The 27,748-nt window shown below is 41.6% G+C and overlaps 2 protein-coding genes across 4 annotated transcripts in view; one reads left to right on the forward strand and one right to left on the reverse strand.

The window, feature by feature from the left end:
* The first annotated feature begins 482 nt into the window (after nt 1-482).
* On the forward strand, nt 483-3,709 carry FANCD2OS (FANCD2 opposite strand). Of its 3 annotated transcripts, none has more exons than XM_019651118.1 (2): nt 483-896; nt 3,071-3,709. In XM_019651118.1, exons 1-2 carry the CDS (start codon nt 797-799, stop codon nt 3,613-3,615), a joined length of 645 nt encoding a protein of 214 aa, XP_019506663.1. In that variant the 5' UTR covers nt 483-796; the 3' UTR covers nt 3,616-3,709. The 3 variants fall into 3 exon arrangements, with proteins under 3 accessions (XP_019506663.1, XP_019506664.1, XP_019506665.1); XM_019651119.1 differs by having other exon boundaries at nt 826-1,127; XM_019651120.1 differs by lacking the exon at nt 483-896 and adding an exon at nt 2,484-2,634.
* Nucleotides 3,710-3,944: 235 nt separating this feature from the next.
* Nucleotides 3,945-27,748, reverse strand: part of FANCD2 (FA complementation group D2) — a 57,486-nt gene continuing 33,682 nt past the window's right edge. Inside the window, exons 27-44 of the mRNA XM_019651116.1 lie at nt 26,917-27,027; nt 26,534-26,649; nt 24,286-24,426; nt 22,924-23,037; nt 21,879-22,007; nt 21,622-21,740; nt 18,292-18,402; nt 17,032-17,162; nt 16,042-16,135; nt 15,410-15,532; nt 14,479-14,572; nt 13,149-13,220; nt 11,995-12,033; nt 10,416-10,490; nt 9,060-9,134; nt 7,955-8,101; nt 6,711-6,806; nt 3,945-5,050 (exon numbers count right to left, since the gene is read on the reverse strand). Coding sequence (XP_019506661.1) covers nt 4,976-5,050; nt 6,711-6,806; nt 7,955-8,101; nt 9,060-9,134; nt 10,416-10,490; nt 11,995-12,033; nt 13,149-13,220; nt 14,479-14,572; nt 15,410-15,532; nt 16,042-16,135; nt 17,032-17,162; nt 18,292-18,402; nt 21,622-21,740; nt 21,879-22,007; nt 22,924-23,037; nt 24,286-24,426; nt 26,534-26,649; nt 26,917-27,027 — 1,862 coding nt within the window. The 3' untranslated portion in view covers nt 3,945-4,975. The remainder of the gene's footprint in view (nt 5,051-6,710; nt 6,807-7,954; nt 8,102-9,059; nt 9,135-10,415; nt 10,491-11,994; nt 12,034-13,148; nt 13,221-14,478; nt 14,573-15,409; nt 15,533-16,041; nt 16,136-17,031; nt 17,163-18,291; nt 18,403-21,621; nt 21,741-21,878; nt 22,008-22,923; nt 23,038-24,285; nt 24,427-26,533; nt 26,650-26,916; nt 27,028-27,748) is intronic.

Raw genomic sequence — 27,748 nt, forward strand, 5'->3', positions numbered from 1 at the left:
GAGGAACCAGAAGATTCCCCCCAAAGATCCGAAAAAAAAAAAAAAAAAAAAAAAAAAAAAAAAAAAAAAAAAGTGCAAGGGCGACTTCTGGGTGTATAAGGGAAAGCCATTAATTAATTCCTTCCCCCAAGTACTTCTAGTACCCTGCCAGGTACTGAGATAGCCAGGTACCAGGAATACAGGAGTCAGCTGGGTAGATCTGTGTGCCCTCAGCCATTCAGGATAATTGTTAATTGTTGTAGTGATGCTTACAAAGTTGTCAGATCATTCACACTGTAGGGAAAGGATCAGTTTTTCAGCTTTGTGAGAATGGGCCAGCATCATCTTTTTTGAGGTTCAATAGAAGGCAGAGAAAGGTTTTCAGTCAGGAAGTCAATGGAAGACATGAGTCATTCTCTTCACAGACAAGCATTTATAGATTCTGTCTCCTTGCACTGGGATCATTCCAATGCAGCAACAAAAGCCTTCAAAACTCTGGATAACTCAGTCTGAAAATCCACTGAGCAGGGTTTGATAAGGACTTTTAACACTACGTACAGGTCCCGGGACTTTTATGCAGGTTCCTGACCACAGCGTGCCGGTCCTCTGAGATTAGATCAAAGGCACACAGGTGTGGCACGGTGGAGAGGAGGGAGAGGAACAAGGGGACGGAATTCAAACCCTCACTCCTGAAAGCTGAGTCCTGAACCTGGCGTTCCAAGGACGTGGTTCCACGAGTCCAGTCCTGACGTCCCCCAGCTGCGCACCTCAAGCCTCCCTCCCCCACCCCCACCCCCTGCGGCTCAGGCTCCCGGTCATGGATCACAAAGGCGGTTGCCAGGCGCCCGGTGGAGAAAAGATGCGGCCCGGGAACAGCAGCCGCCACTTTGGAGCGTGCGGCCTGCGGAGTTCGGCAGGTGAGCTCCCAGCTCAGACCGTGGGACTGGACCTGGGCTCCCACAGCCACCTCCACCTCGGCCTGAGCTGGGCGGCCCCCGCCCCCAGCTAGGGAACCCCGGGGGATAACCCCTTTTTCCAGCTGGGAGAGGAAGCGTCCCACACTCCGGGCAGTTTCAGCGCCTCGGTATCACAGTTCACAGTTCACCAAGACCTCAGCTGCACTTTGACGCTGCCTTCCCCTTTCTCAGGTGGGGACATCGGGGGACCGGTTCCTAGAAACGGAAGGAGCCTTATGAAGGGGAAGACTTTTTGGCCAGAGCAAGGTGTTCCCTATCTGAAAGCTATTAGAGCAGCTTGAGCCCACTTCCTAGGTTCAACCCCTCTGGGAGTGGATGATGGTGACTTCCTGGGTGGTGGGAGTGCGGGGTGAACCATCTTTATGTAAACCTTGTGTGACAGTGATGGAAAGACCTGGGGTCAGAAGCCCTTCTCATCCCATGTTGGTTCTGTGGAATATTTAGGCTGGAGATTTGACATAGCCTTTTACCTCTGGCTCCATTTGCTCTTAGGAGGTGAGCCAGGAAAAGGATGCTGGGATGAAATACTTCTTTTGGTCATATGCTCACCCTCCACCCACCTTGCCATGGTGATGTACCCTGATCTTGGATGGATGCTCTTAGGGTCATGATCTCCAGCATCAGAAGCCCTTCATAGGCTGTTTGGAATAGATAACTATTCCTTGGGTGTCAGTTTCTTATCCTAAGGCAGCCCAGATAATTGAACACAGTATGCAAAAGGGCCTGCATAGGTCAGGAGAAACACACCAGTTGGAGGAAATCAACAAACTCCTTTATACTAACCATTGTTTAGGGGCAGGTCTGGTTTGAAATATCACCAACAATTCTTTTTAAAATGTGAACTTTACTATCTCACAAATTATGGTGGAGGTGTCAATGTTTCACAGCATTTTTTTGGCAATTACTGGATGGGATGGGATCAGATCTGCTGCTGTTACCTTTTGTGGGAGAAGAGAGAAGGGGCAGAGAAATAAACTTGGCTGGAAAGAAAAGGAATTTGCTATGTCCCTTAACATAATAGGTACATGCTCAAAAAATGTTAAATGTTAAAAATGTTAGCTTCTCCTGAATTCAGGAAAACCCTTTATATATTGGCAATTTTAAGGTAGAAAAATAGAAAATCCAAATTCTACTTGGATACGTTTTGAGTTAACAACATCCTCCCAGCCCTTTCCTTTATCTTGAAAGGGGGGAAAAAAAAAAAACAAGTTCTTAACCAGTGGGTCTCCCATGGATAACAAAAACCAAAACACACCTAGAAGAACCAGAAAAATCTTTAGAAATTTTTAAAGACTGGCCTTTGGAAACTTTTTTATCCTCCTAGCTTGGTATAATTCCTCTGAGGTGGTCATAAGTAGTTCAGGGCTCAGACAGCAGCTCCCTTGTGTCAGAAAACAGGTTTTTTAGGGCCAAGAGGAGACTGTCTCCATAATTAAGAATAGTGAAAGCTGAAGTTCCTTAAATGAAACAGCATAAGCTCTCAAACTTAAGTGCACTCAGAATCCCCAAAGGGTTTAAGTACAGATTGTAGGGCCCTACCCCATTTCTGATTCTATAGGCTGATGCCCCATTTCTGATTCTATAGGCTGATTCGAGGACCCTGACTGCATTAGTCCCAGGATCAAACTTTAAGAACCACTCGTGTAAAGTACATGGGATTCAGAGTCCCAAATATTTGGTAAGATGTGGCCTTTCTGAGCTTCTAACCACAAATGTCTCATCATGAAGTGCCAGCAGCTTCTACAACCTCAGGTGTAGATTCTGTCTTTCGTAGTTATCAACACAGCACAGGTCATAATGGTGAACTGGGATACCCCATTTAGGACAGATCCATTTCCGCATATGTAAAACGGGTTAAAGCCTACCTTTAGAGGTTTGTAATAAGGTTTAATAAAGTTTTAGTACACATAGCACTTGCCAGATTCAATACTTGTTACCATTCTCTACTGACCTTTATAGAATGACTAGTAACCCTAACATCTATTGGAATCTGTTCATGGGAACTACAGAGTAAGTTAAAGTCAATAATGAGAGAAAGAGATGTGAATTTGAATAGCGGTACCCTCACCAAAACCCTGCCAGGGAAATTCCATGTTTTGATTCCTCTCCTTTAGGACTGTCAATGGCAGGATACCAGCTCTGGGCACCATGGACCCCACTGGACGAGAGCTTCCAATGGCTACGGCATACAACACCCACACCTTCTTCCAAGCACCCCTTTAGGGCTTCCCCCTGCTTCCCACACACCCCTTCTGACCTTGAAGTGCAGCTATGCTTTCAAGAGGTCACTCTAGTTCTAGACAGCCAATTCCTGGAACCTGGGGTGAGTCCCAAGTTACCCTGCTACACATCAGAGCTCCAAACCATGAAAAATAAGAAATGGCTGGTTAGGAGGCCCCAGCCTGTCCGCCTCAGTGGAGTGGATTCCGTCTTTGGCAGGGTCATCACGGCTCAGCCGCCAAAGTGGACGGGGACCTTCAGAGTTTCAGACAAGTCAGCCTTTTGCAAAATCATCAGCCGGGAGCACCAGTGGCCCATTGGACTTAAGGAGCCTCAGATTCAGATGACAGTGACCATGTGCAAGCAGATGCTGCGCTCTATCCTCTTGCTGTATTCAACATACAAGAAGTGTACCCTTGCCTTGCAACACTCCAAGTAAAGGGTCCTCATCTGATTCCCGTTCCTCACACCGTGCCCTGTGCTATGTGCCTGAAGCTTACAGAAACCTGTCCATGTAAACTGTGACATTGCCCCAGCCATCCTGTTTTTCTGTCAAGCAGCGACAATTCCAGAGTCCCTTTCTTTCCTTCCCCTCCAAAAAAGGGCCAATGACAGAGCAAGGGAGAACATTTCCATTGTAAAGTTGAACAACCATTTAAAAGAGTCAAAGTAGCACTGACGTGTACATGTGATAAAGAACCGTTAAATAAACCATATAAACCAATGAGTCTAGTGTGAACTCACTTAAATACCTCAGACCATAATGAATTATGGAAACAGGGGAGTCAAAAAAGATATGTATTTTTACATATAGGAGGATGAAGGGGTCAAAAACCTATATGTGGTTCAAGGATTAATTTTAAAAACAAAAAACAACTCCCCTCCCCCACCAAAACAACAACAAAAAAACCCTAATCAGCCACACCCTAATACCACTGGAAAATACAAAAGTGGATAGAAATATTAACATATTAATATTTATAGCTTGGCAAGAAAGAAGTTGGTAGCAGCACTGAAACTAGGCTTTCTGGCAGAAGACGTGAGAGCTCCCCATTTTAGCTGAAGTGTACTTCTAATGTTCTATTTCTAATAAACTACAAGTAATTTTGTAGCATCATTGTAACTAGATTACAGGTTTAACTCAGAATGTGGAAATAAAATAAACATTACATATACAAAGTCAACATGAGTTTGAAAGTACCTTTCCCCCTGTCTTATATCTACATGACAACCAAAAAAATTTTTAAAGCAGCCAAAATGTTCCTTTTGACTTTCTTTGGGCATTGACAAATTTTATCACTCCTCCAAAAAGATCAAAACAATCTTCTCATCTCAAAAAAAGATGGTCCTTACAATAGGGAACACGATTTTAACTGGTAGAACTGATGTGTTGGCACCAGTCTTCATTATTTCTCTGCTCAAAACCCAATGCAATTCCATCTAATCATTGACTAACAAAGGAAATCCAGAAAAAGGGAAGAGATAGCTGAGGCAGAGCTTAAAACAGAATTTGTAAAACTGATATTATACAAACCTAAATTCTAACATGAATTCAAAGCCCAGACTCATGACGTGTAGCACTGCCATGTCTGTCCAAACTGATAAGTAATGCTACCTTGGAATTCTGAATCAGGGTCTTTGATGATGTTAGATAATCTACAAAATTCCCCATTAAAGCCCCCACTTTAAGGACAAAATAGTATGCTTCCAAGTGAGAAAGGCAGACAGATTTCAAATCCTGAACACAAAATGGTAAGAGGCTGGCAGAGATGGGGAGGGAGCATCATTCTCTCTGTGGTCTAATCAGAGTCGGTATCACTCTCATCACTATCTTGCTCTTTCTCTCCATCACTTGCTTTGTCTTCTTCATCAACCTAAGGGGCAAAGGATAATTAAATACTTCAGGTCATCTGGATGACTCCATGAATTAAAATACTACCCCCTCAGTATTTAAAATTGTACTGTATCCCATTGTCACCCCAATAAATTTTATTTAAAAATAAATAAAATTGCACTGTATCATTAAAACAAATAATAGGTTTTAAACTATTCATTTGAAAAAATGAGTCAGAGGCTCCCTCCTCCTTGTATCATGACCTCTAAGCCAAGACCATGAAGGGAGGCCATTTTGATACTGATTTATGCCATTCTGCAAGTGAACCAAGTTTGCATAATTTTTAAATAAGCCATGGCCCTCTTGCTCTACTGCATGTATGTAACATAGGAACAAAGTGGGCATTTAATAGAGAATGAAATCTTTGTTAAATTAAAATTTTTTGTAGGGCCGGCCGAGTGGCGCGTTGGTTAAGAGCTGGCTTGGGATGCCAGAGAGCCCTGGTTCAGATCCCACATGAGGGCCAGTGACACTGCCCTCTACAGCTAAGATGGCGAGCAGCAGCTCAACCTGGAGCTGGGCTGCCATGAGTCGCCAGCGACGCGTAGGCTGCAGCCCCTGCTGCAGTGGGTTGCCATGGGCTACCGTGTGTAGCCAGCAGCCAGCGTGAGCGGCCAACAGCCGCAGTGAGCGGCCATCCAGAAGCCAGCGACTGATCTGTCTCGCCCGGGAAGAGCACAGTGATGGTGCCACCTTGGGCCAGTGAAGCAACGTCCTCCACAACTAGACTGAAGAACAAAAGGACAGCAACTTGTCTGTTCCCCTTCCCCCAATTCCCCAATAAAAATCTTAAAAAATAAATAAATAAAATTTCTTTGTGTATTTCAAGAGGAATCCAGTGTAAAATTCTCTCTGGTCTGCAACTCTAATCCAGGAGGTTTGCATAGGAGAAAGTACCAAACTAACAGGATACTGTCTGCTTCAAATTTTTCATGAGAATAAGGTAGAGATACTCTATACAAATAAAACAGAAGACCATGTAATAAAATAATTTTTCGTACTAGGAGATCTTTCTGCATCAGCCTCAAATTGCATTATAAGGAGGCTCCACAGCAGGGGATCTTAAATCTGAGCTTCTCCGTGTCCATAACCCACCTGAATTGTAACAAAATTGTATAAACGTATACATTTTTCTATAGCTTTCTTTAAAGTTTTGGAAGTATCGGTAGCAGCCCAGAAAAGTATAAAGATCCCTATTCGTATTTTAGTCCTCAGTGGTGGCAGCTTCTGATTCTGTGCTTTGGCTTTCATCAAATGTGTTCACATTTCTTTTTTAGTCAAACAGCATGTTTAAATGGTTTAATTCATTCTTCTCAATACTCAGAGAACATTTTGACCTTTTCTCCTCTCTAAAATGATTTTAGATATGAATTCAGAGAAACAGGGGGCTATAATGGAAGGGAATTTTCAACTCTGTAACATATGAGATACTCAGATTAAAAGACTATGCCGGTTTTTTTTTTTCCTGGTCCCCCACGGAATTCATATAAGCAGAGAAGCTTTTTTGGAGAGAACGGAGATGGGCATAGAAGTCTTTGATTATAAACATAAGTGGGGAAAGGTCTGCACTCTCTACCAACTCAGAATACTTCAGAAAATGTAACATCAATGCCATGCTCTGGTGCCTTATGCAGAAATACCTCCATTGCTTTGCTCTTGGAGACCTGGGATGATGTCTCATCCTCACTTTCATTTGCTGTGCTTTCCTGGGAATTCTGGGATATAATCTCTTCACCCTAAATGTGGATGGGCCAAGACAAATGGTGGGTTATAATGATCACATTTGGGGCCTCAAGGGGAAAAGGCTTAGTTTACAGGCAATAAATACAAAAGAAGACATTTTAGTCATTTAAACATGGTCAAACATGGGCACCAAACTGTGATCCAGCATCTAGAGAAGTGATAATCAACCCGAGATTTCTGAGATGCATGTGGCTTTGATACAATATGTAGTTTTTACAAAAAGCCCTTTTTTGTATTCTAATATCATACTAGATTTTACAAGGCCAGATTGTATTGGTAACTCAATTAATGTGAATACAGCTCTAAAATTTCTCAAATACCTAAACGTATATGAGCACCAACACACCAACCATGAATGGCCATTTAGAGGCTGAAGGACAGTAGTACACTGAAGTGGTTTAAGAACATCAACTTTGGAACAGGATTGTCTGGACTCAAACCTTGGCTCAACTCATTGCTGAAATGACTTTAGCTAAGTTGCTTAACATCTCTGAGCTTCAATTTTCTCATGGAAACAATAGTATCTACCTCATAAGGTTGATGCCACAAAAGGAAGCTAATTCTCTGGGGTGATATTCTTTTCAAATATAAGATTATAAAACTCAGGTATTGTAAACATGAATAAGGGCTTGGGCCCTAGTTGAAAAATGCTATCACTCGAAGGCAGTACTATAAGCAACACAAGATTTCAGTCAGTTAATCAGATAACTGAAGACCTTAGAAATGATCACTTGTTAAAATTAGCCAGAGAATAATTTCAGGAATAAGACAGACTGGTTTAAGCAAAAACCCCAAAAAGAAGTCTGTCCATAGACAAAAATGTTGTTATGAATCTACCCTCAGTAGGACTTAAAGGTGCCCCTCTGGCTGAGGGAAGAGGTTTTATTAATCTGGCTCCTCTATCTCTGAGGCCTTGTTTTTATCAGTGGCACATTTAGGCCTTTGCTGGTTGGAATAAGGGGTGCAGCCCCTAACCAGGGCCCACAGGCAATGTACTCTAACTTTAAGAGCTAAACAGCCCAGACTTAAGAGAAAAGCAGTCTTATTGAGAGGGCAGGGCTCAGGTGACCTCCCTTATATGCTTTCCAATGTTCTCGCAAATAGGAGTAGGAGATAATTGCTGGTAGGGCCCCAGGCTTACCTGCAAGTCCCGGTTTTTGAGATTGCCCAGCCAGAAAGCTTCCCTACAATTGTTGAGGATGAGCATGGCTTTCACTCTGCAAACTAACAGCTCCAGGGTCTTTTTGAGCAAAGGCACATGTTCGGTGAGTTTCATATCCTGGTGAATCTGAACGGAAACAAATGCACCTAACTCATTTGGGTTTATCATCATGCTTCCACATTTCCTACACAGGAACTTTCGCATTCCTGACATCTTGAACACTGTATGAAAGCATAAGCCCTGCTAGTACAGGCCAGAGACACGTTCCATCAAACAGCAGCAGTTTGGCAGAGTATTTCGAAGAGAATGGCAGCTGTCCTTCAAGCTAAGAAAGCCTAGAAAACATACCACCAATACCTCTAGGTCCCCCTTCTCAACCTCTTATTGACCAATTATCAATTAATTTACTTATAATATTCTTGAACATACATTATACTGATATTAAGCAACAGAGTAGCTGTTTAGCTGAGAGTCCTTAAAATTCCCAGTTCAGCACCTTATAAAGTTAGAAGCAGAGGAGGAAGTAAGTAATAGGAACTAGATTAAAGAATCATTTGGTTTGCAAGTGACTAAAGAACTCCATGTTGCTATGCTTCTTTAGAAAAAAGTGACAATGATTCAACTGTAGGCTTCAAGTGGAAAAGTCCTTTAATGCTAAAATGTTCTCACAAGAGACAGATGTGTTCCTTAACAAGTTAAGTAGTACAGCTGAAAAGCTCTAAAGATAGCTATTTTTAGAACCACCTCTTGTCTCCAGCAGAGTCATCACTTACATAATATTCCTCCTACCCAGTGTACTTTGTAGCAATAACACATGCACCAACATTCCATATTGCTCACCAAAAGAAATAGGACTATGGAGTTTGAGTCAAATTTCAGATGCAGAAACACCCCTCTAAATGACTGCAGGATCTTAACCAGCACCTAAGGATTTAACCACTTTGAATAAACTGCGTTTGGACAGACACAGTCCCAGACATAAAGGCTCAAAAAGGGTATAAAAAGGAAGGAATTGAAGCCTGTGTATCTCCCAATTCCAACTGTTGATTAAGCCAACAGGCAGGCTGGTGATGGGACCTCTTACCTTGGAATGCCCACACAGGTGATGAAGCAGCCTCGTGTTCAACTGGAAGGTTTCCAGTAAGCTCAGAACATCTTCCTATAGCCAACAAAATTCATAAACACCATATTAAATACTCTCATTTTATTTTAGATGCCAGATATCCTTGCAATCAAAGGCTCCAAAGAGGATAAATCTAGCCAATTCTGGCCGTATATCAATAATCAACTTAATTTGGTCCCCAAATAGAAGAATTGCTGGCTAGCTATCTTCCCCCTTCTCTTTAAGGGTTATGAGGGACCAATCAAATATTGTGAGAGTTTTGTGCAAAGTTCAACTTGCTAAATATGTATGAGAAATAATCTCTGTTTCTATCCTTCTTTCACTACTTTAGCCCTGGATCCCACTTGGCTAAAAAAAACTCTCAAGACTGTCCATTATGAGAGCAAAGGGTTTATGACATCAATGAGGTTTTTTTTTATTATCCCTGACAGTAGACCTAGAGAAGCACAAAGGAATAAGCAAACACACTGATGCATGAGGTCCTGGAAGTACAGCAACACAATGAAATCAAGCTAAAAGGAAAAACCACCCCCCAGATCTGAAGTAGAAGGAAAGGTGGGTTTAAACCAGAGTGGGTCTGAGGAGTTCAGCCTGTTTTGGAATATTCAGTTCTAAATGGGCATCTCTGAAGTGGACCAGGTGCCGAAGTAGAACTGTGGCCCAGAACCTGGGCAGGGGGACTGTTCCCACACCCACCCAACCCAGGAGTCACCATAGACATATTGGGTCGTCAGAAAAGTCATGATGTATTTTTTCTCTGTTTTTCGTTGCAAAAATGCATCATGGGCCGGCCGAGTGGCGCGATGGTTAAGAACTCGCTTGGGATGCCAGAGGGCCCCGGTTCGGATCCCACATATGAGGGCCAGTGACACTGCCCTCCACAGCTAAGATGCTGAACAACAGCTCAACCTGGAGCTGGGCTGCCATGAGTCGCCGGCGACGGCGTGGGCTGCAGTCCCTGTGGCAGTGGATTGCCATGGGCTACCGTGTGTGGCCAGCAGCCAGCGTGAGCGGCCAGCAGCCGCAGTGAGCGGCCGTCCAGAAGCCGGCGACTGATCTGCCTCGCCAGAGAAGAGCGCAATGATGGTGCCAACTTGGGCCAGTGAAGCAACGTCCTCCACAACTAGACTGAAGAACAAAACGACAGCAACTTGTCTGTTCCCCTTCCCCCAATTCCCCAGCACTGTTCCCATCCCCCCAATTTCCCAATAAAAATCTTTAAAAAAAAAAAAAAATGCATCATGACTTTTCCGACAACCCAATATCTTCTGAACAACTGTACAGAGCATGTCTTTGTTCTCTACTCTCAGTTCTTACCCGGTGTTTTCTAAAACTGAAGTCTAGAAGCGGCATACACTGCTTCAGAAATGCTTCCACAAAGAGACGCCCGTACTGAAAAACAGAAGAGACACACTGGTAATGACCTCTAGCTGAGGTGTTTCACCTGAAAGGCCCCACCTCAGGCAGCATAGCCTCACCCAGCCCAGGATTATATTTTCTTATTTTTGTATATAAAAAATAAATTGGGAAGGGGCCAAAAGGTTAATTTGGAGAATGTAGCTTAATGCAAAAACTAAATGGACCTGTTAACTAAGCCCAGAATTAGGCACATTTACCTACCCTAGACACAGCCAATGGGCAGGGGCCTTGCTCAGCTAAAGAATGAGGACACAGAAGAACAGACAGGAACCCCAGCACCCTGAGGGCAACTTACTCCCAAGAGGAAAAAATTGGGTAGAGCCGAGAAAGTACATGCCCAACTGCCAAGCTTACCAACCAGATAAATCACTCCCCCTACTCACCCATCTCCCACACTAGCACCAGGGTGGAGTGAATAAAAAGGAAGAGAGAGGCCAGAAGAATAGGGAGATACCCACTTGGAAGGAACCATACGAAGTGAGGAATAAGTATTCTCCCCATAGCATTCACTAGCTCTTAACCCATTGTGTAAATCTAGGGCTAATCTGGGCTATTCCCATGGCAGAGGAGTTCAGCAATTATGAGGATATGAGCTCCCACATTCATGAGGCCACCAATGGGCTTTAAAAAGAAACATGCAGGGCTGACTGAGTGGCTCAGTAGGTTAAGAGTTGGCTTAAGAGCGCGAGCTCTGAGCAACAGGGCCATTGGTTCGATTCCCACATGGGCCAGTGACACTGCGCCCAAGCTGAGGTGCCGCTGAACTGCCAACAGGTGGTAGGATGGTTTAGCTGGTGTAACAACAAGATTGCCTGTTCGATGGTGGACTACGCCCAACCGCAACTAAGACTGAACTTGGCACCTTGAGCTAAGCTGCCGCTCGGATGGCTCAGTGTATAGTGTGTGCTCTCTTAACAACAAGGCTGCTGGTTCGACTCCTGCATGGGATGGTGGCTATGCCCACTCACAACTAAGATTGAACACAGCACCTTGAGCTTAGAGGCCACGAGCTGCCAATGGGCAGTCAGATGGCGACTGGCGCCCTCCATAACAAAGATTGAAGAACAACAACTTGGCTGGTCCCCTTCACCAATTCCCTAACACTGTTCCCCTCCCCCAATTCCCCAATAAAATCTTTAAAAACAAAAAGAATCATGCACTCCTTATTCCTCTCTGTTGTCTACACAGGAATGGCAGGGACTGACTACTGCTCCTGAAGTCAGTTGCCCTGAAGCCACTCCTCCTAATTCTAAGACTCAAACCAAAAATTTTCAAACTCATAGGAAAATTGGCTTGTCTAGTTATCCAACTAGTATAGGGAAATGTATCCAATGTCTCTTCTCAACTACCACCTGTTAGCACAGATTTGGAAAACTGTGGCTTGTAGGCAAGGTATTAAGCAATTCCTCCCAGTTGAGGCCCTCTAGAGAGACTCACAGAAGAATAAATACTAAAGAGGGCCCGGTTAGTCTCTCACCTTCAAACATACATGCAGAACAGGACGGCTATCAAACACCTGGAGAGATGAAAGATAAGAAACCAAAGCTGAGGTCTGCTCCTTTGAGCACCCCAGCCTCTTTCCCATTGTACAAAGCACAGCTCTCAGTATTGCAGAGAATTCTAAAATGAAGGTCTGGGGCCCGCCAAGTGGTGTGTGGGTTAGGAGTTGGCTTGGGATGCCAGCTCTGAGCAACAGTGCCCCATTCGGATCACACACTAGCCCTGCGCCCTCTACAGCTAATATGGTGAACAACAGCTTGACCTAGAGCTGGGCTGCAGGGAGTCACAGCGTAGGCTGTGTGGGACTGGCCGGCAGCTGGCGTGCGCTTTCCTGAGACGCAGTGAGGGCTGTTCAATGGCCGGCGAGTGACTGCCTCACCAGGGAAGAGCACAATAATCATAATGCCAACATGGGCCAGTTAAACGACGTCTTCCACAATTAGACTGAACAACAAAAGGACAGCAACTTGTCTGTTCCCCTCCCCCAATTCCCTAATAAAAATCTTTAAAAAATAAATAAAAGTCTGTCAACAGTTAAATTAATTACAAAGCAGAATAATTATAATTAAAGTTCAAGAAAAAGAAGAGGGGAGCAAAGTGGAACAAGAAATTGATTCCAACTGGGGATGTTAAGAAGATGGCATTGTAGAGGTCCCAAACCTCGATCTGAAGCCTTAAGAAAGAGCAGATTAGAGACGAAAAGGGAAAAAGACATTCTAAGCTTGGGGAACAGCCTGAGCAAAATCATGGAGTGGCTCAGAGCACAGAGTGTGTTTGAGGGATAAAGAAGGCATTCAGGGTTGGAAGAGGGAGATAGTGGGACATGTGCCCAGATCACAGAGGACCCAAGGTGAGGTGAGAGAGAGTGGGAGAATGATGTGTGGAAGGAGCCATTTAATAGTGAACACTGTGACACAGATGACAAGGAGGAAGGGAGAGAAGGAAAAAGACATTGCCCTGGGAAAGAAGAAGGGGTTATACAGGATGGGTAGGGGCACAAGGAAAAAGATGGGGAGAGTAGGTCCCCGAGGAAGGGTGAGGAGAGGAGCAGGGAGAGTCCATTTTGGAAACTAGGATTCTTGGTTTCTGCAGTCAGCCAATGAGATGGGTCAAGGAGCCTCCATTTTCTACCTTTATCAGGTTGATGAGGATACTGAAGTCTCGAACAGCCATGTTCCAGTAGAGGAGTTTCTCTTCATGAATCTGCAAACAGCCAAATATACAAGCCAAATACATCTTACTGTACTCCTACTAATACACGGTTCTTGAATTATACAGCTATTCAGAGATTTAAGGCAATTAATTATCCTCCTAAAGAGATGTGGCAACTAGTGCACCTGGAAGATGGTTCTGAGGCCTGTGTACATGAAAACATTAGGGTAACTTATAGAGACTAATAAGATGACTCCTCTTCAGTCATTTCCAAGTAGGAAAAAGCCTCAACTGGCCATCAGCTCCCTGTGACTTCTCTGATTCCCTATGCCAGCCTGAGTTCTCAGCAGTCTTAGCTCTGGTTAGCAGGTTACCAAGGCTCGGTACCACACCTCAAACAGGCTTGCTCACCTCATGCCAGTTCACAAGCAGCACTCTGCCAGGCACATGAAACTGCAAACAAGGACATTTTTACCAGGGCGGGGTCTACGGAGCAGTCCAAGCTTTTCTCTGGGCAGTAGCCAGGGAAAACAGAGCACAATCCTCACCTCCAACTAAAGGGAAAGGAAATTAAGCCAGGAGCTCTTTGAAAAAAAATCCTGGATCTCAGTAAACCAAGGAAATAGTTTAGGATAAACCCTGGACCAAGGGACTAAAAGATTCAACAGCTTTCAAAAACAGCTCGTCCTCAAATAACATTGTTTCATTCAACATCATTTTGTTATGAGGAAAAAAAAATCTACTCATGGTTGGGGCCACAGTCTTGTGTAGACTGTCTGAGTAGGTTTTCTCTCCAGGTACTCTGGTTTCCTGCCACATCCCAAAGATGAGCACTTCAGGTTAATTGGCATGTCTAATGTCCCAGTCTGATGAGCGTGTGTGAGTGTGAGTGTGAGTGTGTTCCTGAGATGGAAGGACATCCTGTTTAGGGTGGGTTCCCGCCATGCGTCCTGAGCTGCTGAGATGGGCTATGGACACCCACAACCCTGAACTAGAACAAGTGGGTTAGAAAATAATCATCTTACTTGTTTTTATTAATCTTTCTTAAATGTACATATAGCTCACATTTATTTCATGGTTAATATTAGAAGTGTTATGGGTCTTCTTTTAGAAGTTTGGTGATTTTTTGTGATCAGAAATATGCCGTAGGAACTTAACTCTTATTTACATCAATTAGTCTACGGTAAATCTGGTTTTGTTAAAGGAAATTTCATTTCAAGTTGCAGTTTCCAAGAACTTACTGACAACATTAAGTAAAGACTTACTGTAATCCAGAGTCTACTTCTGGAGGTAGGAGTATTTGACTCACCTCCTGCGAGTCTGCTGCTGTGCCAGCCTGAAGACCTTTCGCCGTCTTCTCTAGTTCAGCCATCATCACACGGAAGAAAATGACAAAGGTGTGCCTAAAAGGGGGAAGAGCATGCACGCCCACACAATGATGCCCTCATTAGAAAGAACTTCCTGGGAAGAAGCTAGGGAACCAAGTCATTTCCTTTCACGCCTTTCTGCATCTCCTTCACTAGGGTCCACTGTAATAGGATGGGGGAGTAGGAAGGATTTAGAAATAAGCCCAAGTAGATGGTCTGTGAAACAATGGAATTAACTTTATGAAGGGAGATAGTGTGCTGGGAGATGGAAAGTGCCAGGAAGTAGTGGTGAGAAGATCCGACTTTAGGTTCCTACCTCCATATTTACTTTATTGCCTGTATAAGCTTGAGCAAGTTTCCTCTAATGCTCAAAATAGGGTTAATGATATCTACCTCACAAAATCCTCAAAAGGATCAAATGAGATAAACAATGTAAAAGTGCTTTATAGGCTATAAATGCCATACGAATGTAAAATAACCATTAATATTATGTGGCACAAAACCCATTAAGTGAGATACACATGATTAGATACAACAATCACTTTATCTTTCTAAAGGTGGTTAAAATATTGGAGAAATAATTTCATGTTTAAAGGATGAAAGTACTGATAGGTGAAGTTTGGTGACTAAATATTCATTGCCTTTGAAGGCTGTAACTACTGAAAATTCATTCCTCAATAAGGTCATGTCACATGGGTTGGCTGAGAGCCCCTTGGAAAGAATACACGTAGACATTCTATGTGTTAAATGAATGACTGTACCTACCATCTGTTATCAGAATCAAATGAAGAATAAGGCAGTTATTTGGAAACTACATATACTGGACAGTGTGAATCTAACTTAGGGAAAGAGCGGAGGAGAGAACTCCCTTACCTGGTCAGTGTAGGGAATGTGGAGGAAGACCCATCTTTAGAAGAGCTGATCAGTTCTGGGATACAAACACCAGCAATCTCCTCTATGGCCTTCAGAACACTGTCTGTGTGCTCCAGGTAGATGCTGCATCAGTAGCCACAGGAGTACAAACACACGTTATTACAGAATTCCTAAATCAAGACTCTTTCTTAAGATACTACCAGGTATTAAACTTCAAAACAACTATTGACGTTTAAAAATTTTTTAAATAAAATAAAGATTCCAGATACTTGACAGGAGGTAAAGAAAATGATGTCTCAACTGGAAATAGTTAGATACCTTGAAAGTCATGAATGTGTCTTGGATATGGTAGGTAATAAATAAATATCTGACTCATTGGTTAACAAGACAGGATACAACTGCAGACTCCTCTACTCCCTGTATGATTTAATAATAAGAAACTAGCTGACAATAGAAAACAGAACTAGAAGTTTATGATCCACATATTCAAAATTCTGTTATTTCAAGCCTATTTTATTGCTTCCAAGTTCTCCTTAACCAAGGAAATTGCTCAGTCTTTGACTAGATGAGGGACTGCAAAAGTGGCAAATTGGAAGACTGTTTGGCTTCTTGACAGAAACTGAGCACCTCACCCAAGCAAAGCCTGGAGCTGGTCGTTAGGGATGCTGCTCTTCTCTTTCTCCCCACTTGGCCACACCCGACAGAGGAACTGTCTGGCCAGAGAAGCTGTTGGAGAAACAACACCAAGTTATCTCATGTGTGGAATATAGACCTCACTCTTGTTTTTCAGGCTTTTGGAGATGATTATTGATCAAAAGAATTATTCTTTTATATTGACTATAAAGTTCCTGGTCTGACAGATAATTTGAAAAAAAGCTGTCATGGGTTCCTCCTGCTCCACTGGCTGGTCTACCAGAAATAAACCCATTTGTCTAAGACCCTCTCACTACACACACACACACACACACACACACACACACACACACACACTGCGGACACACACAGAGAAAAAGAATGTTGCCAGGCAGTGGGAAAACTAATCTTGTTCCTCCTGAGCAGGCCAACAAGCAGTGGCCATCTAGATTCAGACCAAACCCTCCCGTGTTAATCAACAGGGAATAACCAAAGGTTTGTTTTGCACTTTCTTTTTGCTTTTTGTCTGTGCTGCCAATCAGTATGTATAATCAGTGAGCTGCATTGTAAGAGCTATGATAAAAGATAATCAAAGAAAAAGATCATGGACGAGGCCAGTACTTTCTTTACACTTAATCCTGATTTCTCCTTTTTCTCCCATTTTATTAACCTCGTGGTTTATGTCTCTTTTTGTCAAATGTCTCAGATAATTTAAATAAAGGAAGGACATGAATAAACAGAAGCCAAACAAAAAATTATCTAGTCAACTGAACTAACCAAATTCAGACTAAGCAATATTACCAGAGATCAGTCATGGCTCCTTCTGGGAAAATGTCCTTCTTGGTATAGCAAGAGGGCACTGCCATCCACAGTTTTGGGGGGATTTACATGTAAAACATACAAGGTCTGAGAAAGCCCCAAGCTTATAAGCTTGAGTTATTAATCCTATTTATGAAGAAAAAAAAAAAGATAGAATCTAGGCCCATCACCAATTTTTTCTTTTTTCTGTGCAGAAGCTGTAGATTTCTCCAAAATGACCATCAAAAGTCTGAGGAGATAAAGAGCAGACTGGAAACTGGGAATGCTATGATGGAAATTCTGCAAGTAATGGAAGCTCTGGCTGTAAGGAAAGAAGAAAAAAAAAGTGTTATAGGTATATCTAAATTTATGAGTTGTTCAAGTACACTTAAGTGTCTGAAGGTCTAATCAGAATCATTTTCAGGTACTTTAGTAGCAACCTTCTTTCAAGACCTTGATAGAGAACTATAACTTTGTATGGAGAAAGCTAGGGCAGAACAGAGTCCAGAGAGTGGGATGCAGGCCTTGAAGGGGTCATGCGTTCCAAGAGTCCCAAGTGTTAGTCTAGGCCATGCTTATATGTGCAACCCAGGATCAATTATTGGCCCTTTAAGGTCTTAGGCAACACACTGAGAAAATGTTTAAATTCTGGGTCCATAGGGACAAAGTGAAAGGAAATTATAAGGCAGAGACAGCAGAGCTTTTAATAAATGTACCATAAACGGTCACCTTTCAGTACACTAAAGCAATGGGAGATAGGGTTTATTTAATTTAAAATTGTAGTTGAACTAAAACTAGAGTCAACTCCTGATTGATTGGTGGGAAAGAGGTCAAACAAATTTAAAAAATAAGGTCCAAAAGAAAGAAAGAAGGTCCTTCCCTAAAGGTAGAGATGACAAGCACTGATTGCAGACCCAGTGATAGCCTAGGCTATCAAGGGACATGAGAGAAAAACCACATTAGTCTGGTTGAAGCCTGGGGTAGGAGGCTGGGAGCAATGCCCCTTGGAGCGCCTTCCCAGCTCCCTCCTCTACCGCCTAGCCCTCAACCTAGGCTCCTCTTCTTCCAAGATTGGGGGAAGGATACAGGCAATCAGTGATAGCCAGCTGCTGCCTAATTACCCAACCCTACTGGGGGACAGGGTACATCTCGGGATTAACAAGAGTTGACTATAGATGGTCAGTGCTGTCATCATTATTACCTGAAAAAGCAAACTTTACAAGATGAAGGATACATGAAGATTTAGTATGACTTGTTCAATGGTTTCTGATGCTTCAGGATTTATCTGAATACATAGGTGAGAAAGCTTATATAACTGAGGAAAAAATAACTGAAAATATCAATTTCCCTCACAACTACTGAGAGACACCCAAATTATTTCCAAGAAATCTTGCCAATCTTGTTCCTAGGAGCATCTTGGGAAACTCTCTGGGATATGTAGTCAGACTCACGTGAGCAGTTCCTCCAAGGACTGGTCAGGCTCTCTCTGCTTCAGTCGGTTAGTAAGGATCTCAAAGGCTAAGTACAGTAAATTTTTATTTTCAGGTTGAGAAAACCCACTCCTAAGGGAGAATCAAGGTAAGATGATTTAGTTTATTTTCAAGAAGATTTCTTGGACAGCATTTGAGGATCGTGGCCTCTAGTCTGTACCATCAACAAGTCAACAGAGGAAAAAGGAGAATTAATGTACTGAAAGTACTCAATGCCAAATTCAGTCATAGCTCTGAGTGTTAGACTATAAGGTGAAGTGTACCCAAAACAGTTTTTCCTTAAAGACCTAACAATCCACCTAGGTTTAGTTTCAAGGGAAAAAAACTCTCCTTCATTCCCTACATTTTGGAGATAAGTCTCAGTTTTCTCAAAAAAATCAGGAATAATTTTGTCAAACTGCTAAATCAATGTCTAATCCATAGTCGGTGCTCAATAAAGAACTTATTCCTTCTTCTATATTAGTAAGTCAAGTCTTGACAATTCTTTCCTATGGTCCCTTCCTTTCCAAGCAGAGGCCATCACTCTAGGCCAGGCCCTTATCATCTCATGTGTAGATCATGGCCACACCTTTTAACTCATCTTTTTGCATTCCCTTCTAATCTCTCCTCCACACTGCTGCCAAAAGGATTCTTCTAAAACACCGCTTTCATTACCTCATGGCTATGATTATAAAACTCCAAAATTGCTTCCCAGGGCAACATTCAAATTCTTCTGCCTGACCCTCAAATCCCAGCACAATCTGACCCCCTAGATCTACTCCTCTAGAAACATTTCCACAACACCACTGGTAGTCTTTCAACAAGTGTACTCTGAGGGCCTATTATGGGTCAGGTTCTTTCTAAATTTTTTTCCCCAAGTTTAAGGGTCAGGTTCTTTACTTTTTTCTTTGGACAGCTTTATTGAGGTAAAATTGACACACAATAAAACTGCATGTATTTAAAATGTTGAATTCGATCAATTGACTTATATATAAATAAACCCATGAAGCCATAATGACAATGAAAATAATGAACATATATACCCATTACCTCCAAGTTTCCTTGTATTCCTTTGTAATCCACCCCTCCCTTCATCCTCCGCCCAATGCTAGACAACCATTGATTTGTTTTCTGTCACTACAAGATTATATGCTTTATTAAGAATTCATATAAATGGAATCAAATATTACACACTTTCAGGGTCTTGTTTTTTATTCAGTATAATCCTTTTTTCATCCATATTGCTGCATGTATTATTCTACCACATGGATATAGCACAATGTTTATCCATTCACCGGCTGATGGACATGGAGTTGTTTGCAGTTTGGGGCTATTACAAATAAAGCTGCTATAAATATTTGTGCACAAGATTTTGTGTTAGGCATATGCTTTCATTTCTCTTGGGTAAACACCTAAGAGTGGAATGGCTGGGTTGTATGGTAGGTGTATGTCTAACTTTTTAAGGAACTGCAAAAGTGTTTTTTAAAGTATGTGTACCATTTCATAGTCTCACCAGCAGCATGTGAGAATTTGAGTTGCTCCACATCCTCACCAAGCTTGGCAAGGTAAATCTTTTTAATTGAGCCACACTATGATTTTTAACTTACATTTCCTAAATAACCAATACTATTGAACATCTTTGCATGTGTATATTTGCTATCCATATGTCTCCCTGATGAAATATCTGTTCAAGTCTTTTGTCAGGCACTGAGGATACAACAATGACTGGTCTCGGCCCTCATGGAGCTCACAATACAGCAGGGAAAACAGGTGAACATGTAATTATAATACCATGTAGTAAGTTTTATCATAAGAAGATACCAGAGTATTACGAAAAAACTAGGGGTCAGAGGGGCAGGAAGGAGGCTTACCTAGCCTAAGGATCAGAAAAGGTGTCCCTGAGGAAGTTTAAATCTAGATCTCAAGATTGAGTTAGAAAAGACTGGGGATCAAGAGGGGTGGGGATCCTAGTAGAAGGATGAGTATGTGTGAAGCATTTCAGATGAAAGCTATAGAGGGTGCTGAAATTAATTCAGTAGAGCTAGAGGGCAGAGTACAAGGCAATGAGTGGGCTAGCAGGAGTCAGATAATAAAAGGTCTTGTATACACTTGAAACTAATAAAATATATATATGTGTGTGTGTGCGCGCGTATTTTTATATATATATATAAAATAAAATAATTTTTAAAAAAAGGTCTTATAAGCTAGGTAAAAAGAGTTTGAACTCAAGAAAAACCTAAGAGCAATCAGAGCCCAAAGATAGGATAGGATAAGATTGGGTTTGCATTGGGAAGATCACTCTAACTGCTATGTGAAGAATGGACCAAGGGAAGGCAACTGGAGGCAGAGACCAACTGTGAAAATAATCTAGTAGGTGAGAGATAACGGAAGTCTAGAAGCAGTGGTGAAGGAGGGGAACATGTGGCTATTTAGATGTTATCTAGAAGATAAAATCAATAGAATTTTGTGACCCACGTGAGAGAGAAGCAAGAGAGTAGAGGAAGGGGCAAAGAATGACTTCTGGTTTCTGGCTCGGACAGCTGGTGGTGCCACTGACCAAGCCAGGCAAAGCTGAAGGAGCAGTGATAAGGATGACACAGTCTGTTTTAGATGGGGTGAGTCTGAGGTGTAAATGACACATCTGAGGGGGTGTTGAGTAGGCAGTTGGATATAAATGCCTGTAGCTCAGAAAAAAAAATTTAGCACAAATTTAAGCTTGGGTGCAACTGCCCAGGAAACCTATATAATAAGAACAGAGTGGCCAGGGCCCAGCCCTGAAGAACAAAAGCATTTAGGGGACACACCTCCCTCATTTCTACTTTCATCCATGTTGGCTCTTCCAGCCCCTTCCTTTACATCCCAAAAGGTCATCTACCCTTCAAGGGTCTGATGAAGTCCCACTGCTAAACACCCCAGCTCCAACTGTGCTAAGCTCTTTACCACATAATCTGGAATTTATCCAGAACTTGTTTAGTAACAACTTCTTAAGTAACAATCTCTCCAGTGTTATTACAGAAAGCTTGTCATGGCAAACTCGGCTAAGAATCATATGGCCAGATTTGTTACAGGTTAGCCAATAGCAAGTCACCTAATTTTCAAATGAGCTAATAATAGTGACTCCATGAGACACAGAGGGTGTAAGATCAAATGGAAGGATGCAGACAAAAACACTCCAAAAAGAATAAGTACCGTATTTACATAAGGCTTTGGAGCCTTTTCCTTTTTTTCTATACCTTAGTGCCTTGGTGACTATCAAGTAAAATCCAGTACACACCGGATTACTTCTACTTACCATAACTGCCACATACTCACCAAACAAAAAGCCCATGAAAAATCTGCAGTATCCTCTGATAGCAGGAAGACATTAGGTGGTACTCCTGAACTTGCATTTCTGGTCCATCAACTATACCCTGATCGTCAGCATTTAAGCACTAAAAGGAAAAAATGTGTTTGGGACAGTTGCTTCAGCAATTGCTCTCGTTTTCCTTCCATTTTTCTTAGTCAAAAATTATATATCTTGTTCACTTAGTGATTTCTAAGTCTCTATAATGATAAGATAGGCTTCTGACCTGAAAATAGTTGTGAATGTTCTCCAGATGATTACACATTGGGGTCAGCAGTTGAACAACACAACGAGCAACTTCATTGGCAGATCTCTGATGGAGATGTGAGAATCCAATATTCTGGCTTCCTTTACTCTATAATAAATTCAGAATTACTGCTGGATAACTTGTCTGAAACTAAGAGTTTATTATGGGGTTTAGTTAAACCTGTGCCACCAAATAGAGGCGGATAAACAAACTATTATAACTGCTTGCCTAAGACTCTTTCTGAAGAAAAATCTTGCTCCATCATCAAGTAACAAAGAGATTGGCTTTTGCAGAGTACGACCAGTGTTTGAAAAGTATAGACCCATAATTACTAATGAGATAAAGCTCACACAGAAATACAAATCATTCAGGCTAATAAGAACGTAGAGCAAATAGTGAGTACAAAGAAGAAAGAATCAAGTAGCTGGATATATGACTGTTTAAATGTCTACACCTTAAATTTTCACATCTTGTTGTTTGCATCATCCAACTCCTTCATCAGATGCCATGGCACATCTGCACATCTGTACATTATATACACATTCAAGGTTCTGGCCAACTACTACACTGAAACTTGGGCATGGGCTTAGTTTAGGAGGCTGTTAAAACCAAAACCCAAGCACAGAACAGGATTCAGGAATGCTTGGGGCATTTAGAAATATACAGTAATACCTTGGTTTGCGAGCATAATTTGTTCTGGAAACAAACTATTTGTATTGCAAGTCATCGCTCATTTACCACGTTAAAATGTATTAGAAATGTTTGCTCATCTTGCGGAACATGTGCAAACCACCCTACTCGTAATCCAAGGTTTTACTGTATTTCCTATTTTAGGTGGCTTTTTTGTTTTCTATTTCAGAGTTCCTTTCGAAAGCAAGGTGAATGTGGTCTGACAATGAGGCTGCCACCATGCTACCCAGTGACCCAAACACAATGCCAGAGAAAGTGACAACTTATTCGCTACTAAGATCTCCTTGTTTCCAAATCCACTAAGACTAGGGACTGTGCTTCCACTTATACTAACCTTGAGGAAGGGGATTCTCCTGCCAACAGGTGTCAGCATATTCTCCACCTTTTGGGAGAGATCTTCCAGTAAGAAAAGCAGCTCAGGGGGTTGAAGTTGCACAACTTCTGTAGCCTGGCACAGGGAAAGAAAGAATAATTTAAAGCATGTCCTAGCCATCTACTCTGGGGAGCACATTTCATGTTTACTCTTCCCAATGGGTGAAAAATCTGACCATTATCAAAAAAGGAAAAATTTCCCCCACTTCGTATAAATGGCTGTTGTACTCTGTCAACAAATCAAAAAGTCAAGCATTTCTAAATTAAAACAAAACTTCAAATTATTAAAATAAAATTTTAATAGGCAGCATAGTTTTAGAAGACACTTTTTCTCTAGAAATAAATGCCTCTGTGTATCCTTCCAGCTGTGGACCCAAGGTGCATTTTCTATGTACCCTGGGATAAAAAATGACTAACTCAAGGGAATTTTGCTTTTCTCTTTTCCTTAAATAATCCTTTCATTTTCTTTCCCCTAATGTTTTGCTACCAACTCTGGGCAGGATCTCTAAAGTGTATTACACTACCAGAAACAGAATGGGTCAAATACAGTATTACTTCAAACTATACACTCATTATATATTTATGGAGAATCTCCAAGCACAAGCGGATATAGAAAGATTGAAAAAAAGATACTGTCTGTTCTGAAGCAGCTTACATTCTTGTAAAAATCTATGGTAAAAATCCACGCTATTTATCAAATTTTTTTTTTTTAACTGCAGAAACTCTTACTCACTGGTGAAATCCCGTATCAAGTTAACTTTTTCTGTGAAAATGTTTTCTACTTCCAATTTCCTTATAAATACTATTCTCTCCTGTTTCACTGGTACTTGGTTCAAACCATCAATATAACACGTACTGCTAGTTATGTCTACTACCTTTATTAGATTATGAACTATTTGAAGGCAAGCATCATACTGTATGTACTTCTGAGGTGCCAATGTCTAGATTAGCGGCAAACACAACAAAGGTCTCGATAAGCATCATCTGGTAGATGCTGAACAAATGCCATGAAAAAGTGAAAATAGCATTGACCTCTATAATCTGAAACAGTGCTGCTCTACAAGGGTAATCTAAATAGCTTATTGTTAGCAACGAAGATAAGGATCACCCCATCAGCACGATCTTTTATAATGTCTCACATCATAAAAAACTTAGAAGTATAAATATCAAGATGATAAGGATGATTATTCATCTTTACTTTCACATAAAGGTTTTGGAATGCAGAGTCCAACTTCTCACAATGTCATGGTGTTCTTTCTGAAATAAGAGCTGAGGCACTTTCTGAAAGAAGACTAAGTTCTGGGATTTCATCTCGGTCACTTACTTCAGTGTGCATTTCAGAATCTAAGATGAACTTGGTCACAAGCCCACAATGCATAACAGAGAAGACCTCCATGTCCAGCTCCCGGAAAAAAGCATGGTAATTCTGTAGTGCCACTGTCTTCTCTTCTTTCCCTTTGAGCTCCTGGGTAGAAAATGGCAGCAACCAACAGAACAAATAAGGATTCTATTTAGTGTAATTTTTAATGAAGATTTCGAAGCGCAATAATGCATTCATCTTATGCTAAGTTACATTTTCATCACATCACCAACTTCCATCAAAGTCCTTAAATACTCCTAAAACAGAGCACCTAATTTAATACTGGGATATAGGTCATACATTGAGGTTCTTGGTAAGTTTCTACTTAGAGATGAACTATTAGACAAATTAGGCATCACGGTGTGGTACAGAAAACTGTGAGCTTAGGGGACAGAATAATTTGGCTTCTTCAAATTGATGGCTGCCAGATGAAAAGAGGTTTGGGGGGATGGATAAAAAAGGTAAAAAGGATTAAGAAGTACAAACTGCCAGTTATAAAAATAGTCACGGGGATGTAAAATACAGCATAGAGAATATAGTCAATAATATTTAATAACTATGTATGGTGTCAGATAAAAATTTATTGGGATGATCACTTTGTAAGGTATATAAATGTCTAATTAGTGTTTTGTACACCTGAAGCCAATATAATATTGTATGTCAACTGTAATTAGAAAATAAATTAAATTTTTCTTTTTTTTAAGATTTTTATTGGGGAGTTGGGGGATGGGAACAGTGCTGGGGAATTGGGGGAAGGGGAACAGACAAGTTACTGTCCTTTTGTTCTTCAGTCTAGTTGTGGAGTACGTTGCTTCACTGGCCCAGATGGCACCATCATTGCGCCCTTCCCAGGCGAGGCAGATCAGTCACCGGCTTCTGGACGGGCCGCTCACGCTGGCTGCTGGCTACACACAGTAGCCCATGGCAAGCCACTGCAGCAGGGGCTGCAGCCTACGCCGTCGCCAGCGACTCACGGCAGCCCAGCTCCAGGTTGAGCTGTTGTTCAGCATCTTAGCTGTAGAGGGCATGTCACTGGCCCTCATATGTGGGATCCGAGCTGGGGCCCTCTGGCATCCCAAGCCAGCTCTTAACCATCACGCCTCTTAGCCGGCCCTAAATTAAATTTTTTTTAAACATCTTTTTCTTTATTCTTTTCTTTGTTTTTTAAGATTTATTGGGGAATTGGGAAGAGGAACAGTGTTAGGGAATTGGGGAAGGAGAACAGCCAAGTTGTTGTCCTTCCATCTTAGTTGTGGAGCGCGGCCACTCAGCTCAAGGTGCCATGTTCAAACTTAGTTGCAGGTGGGTGTAGCCCACCATCCCATGCGGGAGTCATATCGGACACTTTGTTGTTAGGGGTACGTGCTCTCACTAGCTGAGTTATCCTGCCACCTGTTGACAGCTCAGCTAGGGCGCAGCTCACTGGCCCATGTGGGAATCAAACTGGTGACGCTGTTGCTCAGAGCTTGCGCTCTTAACCAACTGAGCCACTTGGCCAGCCCAAAATTAATTTTTTAAAAAAAGAAAAATTTGGCTTTTAGTCCTTGCTCAAGCACTGATTAACCAGATGACCTTGGCCAAGTCACTTATCATTTCTGGGTCTCAGTTGCCTCATCTATCAAATGTGGTTATGACTATTAACCTTGGGTTTTTAGCAGGATAAAGGAGCTATGCATAATAAATACTCAATGAATAGTAGCTAAAAAACAGAAATAATTGGGATCCATGTGGTTCAGGCAATACCATAAACACATAAAACCTACTATAAGGGGTACAGAGTTACAGGAAAAGGGAACTACTGATTATTAAGTACCAGAAACTGTACAAAGCATTTCGTGTTACCTCAATTTATTGAGAAGTTGATAATCTGAGATCAGAAGGGGAAAGAGGCTAAAAGAAGTATATCTATAACTACGTCTGAAGACAGAATTTGATAATTGCTACAAGAGAGAATTTAAAGTACTGCTATGGTGCAAAAAAAAAAAGAGTAAAATGTTCAAGAAAATAAAGGAAGAACAGTGTGTGGTAGTAATAAGAACCTGGAGATTAACCTGAACTCTGCTACTGAGAGGGACACTGCAAGGCCCAGGAGAGTTTGTTTGCTTCTCCTTTCCCTAATTTTTCCCTCTATAAAATGCAGAGAATAAAGCTGGCCCTTTGTTAATCTCACTGGGCTTTCACACACCTTCATGGATATGCATCATTCCAATACCTTTTCCAGCTGGCCTCTATCAGATGGTGTAGGGTCACATTCTGAACCATCCTCCTTTGAAAGTGTGTCATGGGAGGATGTTTTGTTGTCACCTCTTTTTCGTTTCCTTCCACTTCCTGTTTCAAAAATAAAAGTGTTTCAAGAAATCAAAAATCATGTTTGCTAAATATCACTGCCTTCAGGAAACGACCAGCTAAAGACTACCTAGAGACAGAGGAGGTAATTTTACAACCCCAAATTATAGTACATTTATAACCATGCCAAAGAAATGGTTCAATTACATAATCTCTCCAATTACTGATGCCTTGATGCGTATAACCTCTTAGGTCAATTCAGTGTAGCTCACATGGAGACACAGAATAAGAAGATAAGAACATACTTACCTATCATTCCTTGTTTTCTGATTTTAGCTGAAACAGCAGTACTGGTATGAGGTATTACATCTACAGCTTCCAAGTCAAAGGTTGCAAGGGGAGGGACATAGTCGGAGGTAACTGAAACAGATAGCAGGCAGAAGCTCAACATATAACAACCATATACCACCATTACACTAGGAATGCTTCATCACCAAATTGGATAAAAACTAGTTTCCAGAACACCAGGCATGGGTAACTGCCTATAAGATGCATTCAAGTCATCTGACATTAACTGTTTTGGCATAAGAAAATAGCCACAGATAACTTATGGGAATATCATATTAACTGATTATGATTAACATAAAACCATTCTAAATAATTATATAAAATATCCAAGCAGATATGAGCTAAAAATAAACTAACTTATATTTATAATCTAAAGATATTAGCAATAGTTGGTCACATTACAGTTGGTTTTACACACAGTTATTTATTAGATGAGTGACTGAGGGAAGCTTCATGTTTTCACCAGAGAATAAACTCACCACTTTAAAAGGACAAGTTTACTGACTGGTCAAAAGGTATCAAGAGCTTTCGGCTTTACTACTGGTTCATAATTATGTTCAGGAAGGCAAATGGCACTGGAAGTTTGATCTCCAAAGAAGAAAAGTAACTTTACAAAAGCCCAACCAATGTTTTATATTTCTTAAGCAGCAAGAGCTCTTGGAGGTTAACAGTGGGAGGAAAATGGATGCACTCATTTTTAAAATTGTGTTACGCATGAGTAGGGCACAGCTATCATTGAGCCTGGCTGAAGAGCTAAGTTCTTTATCTCCTCACTGCTGTCTGAGTAGGACAC

This window comes from Hipposideros armiger, unplaced genomic scaffold (assembly GCF_001890085.2).
Source record: "Hipposideros armiger isolate ML-2016 unplaced genomic scaffold, ASM189008v1 scaffold_152, whole genome shotgun sequence".
Classification (NCBI taxonomy): domain Eukaryota; kingdom Metazoa; phylum Chordata; class Mammalia; order Chiroptera; family Hipposideridae; genus Hipposideros; species Hipposideros armiger.

Excerpts from the sequence above, each read along its gene's own strand:
- FANCD2OS (XM_019651118.1), top strand. The coding sequence starts at position 797 with ATGGATCACAAAGGCGGTTGCCAGGCGCCCGGTGGAGAAAAGATGCGG. Across the intron at positions 897-3,070 it reads CGGCCTGCGGAGTTCGGCAG|GACTGTCAATGGCAGGATAC; the intron begins GTGAGCTCCCAG and ends CCTCTCCTTTAG.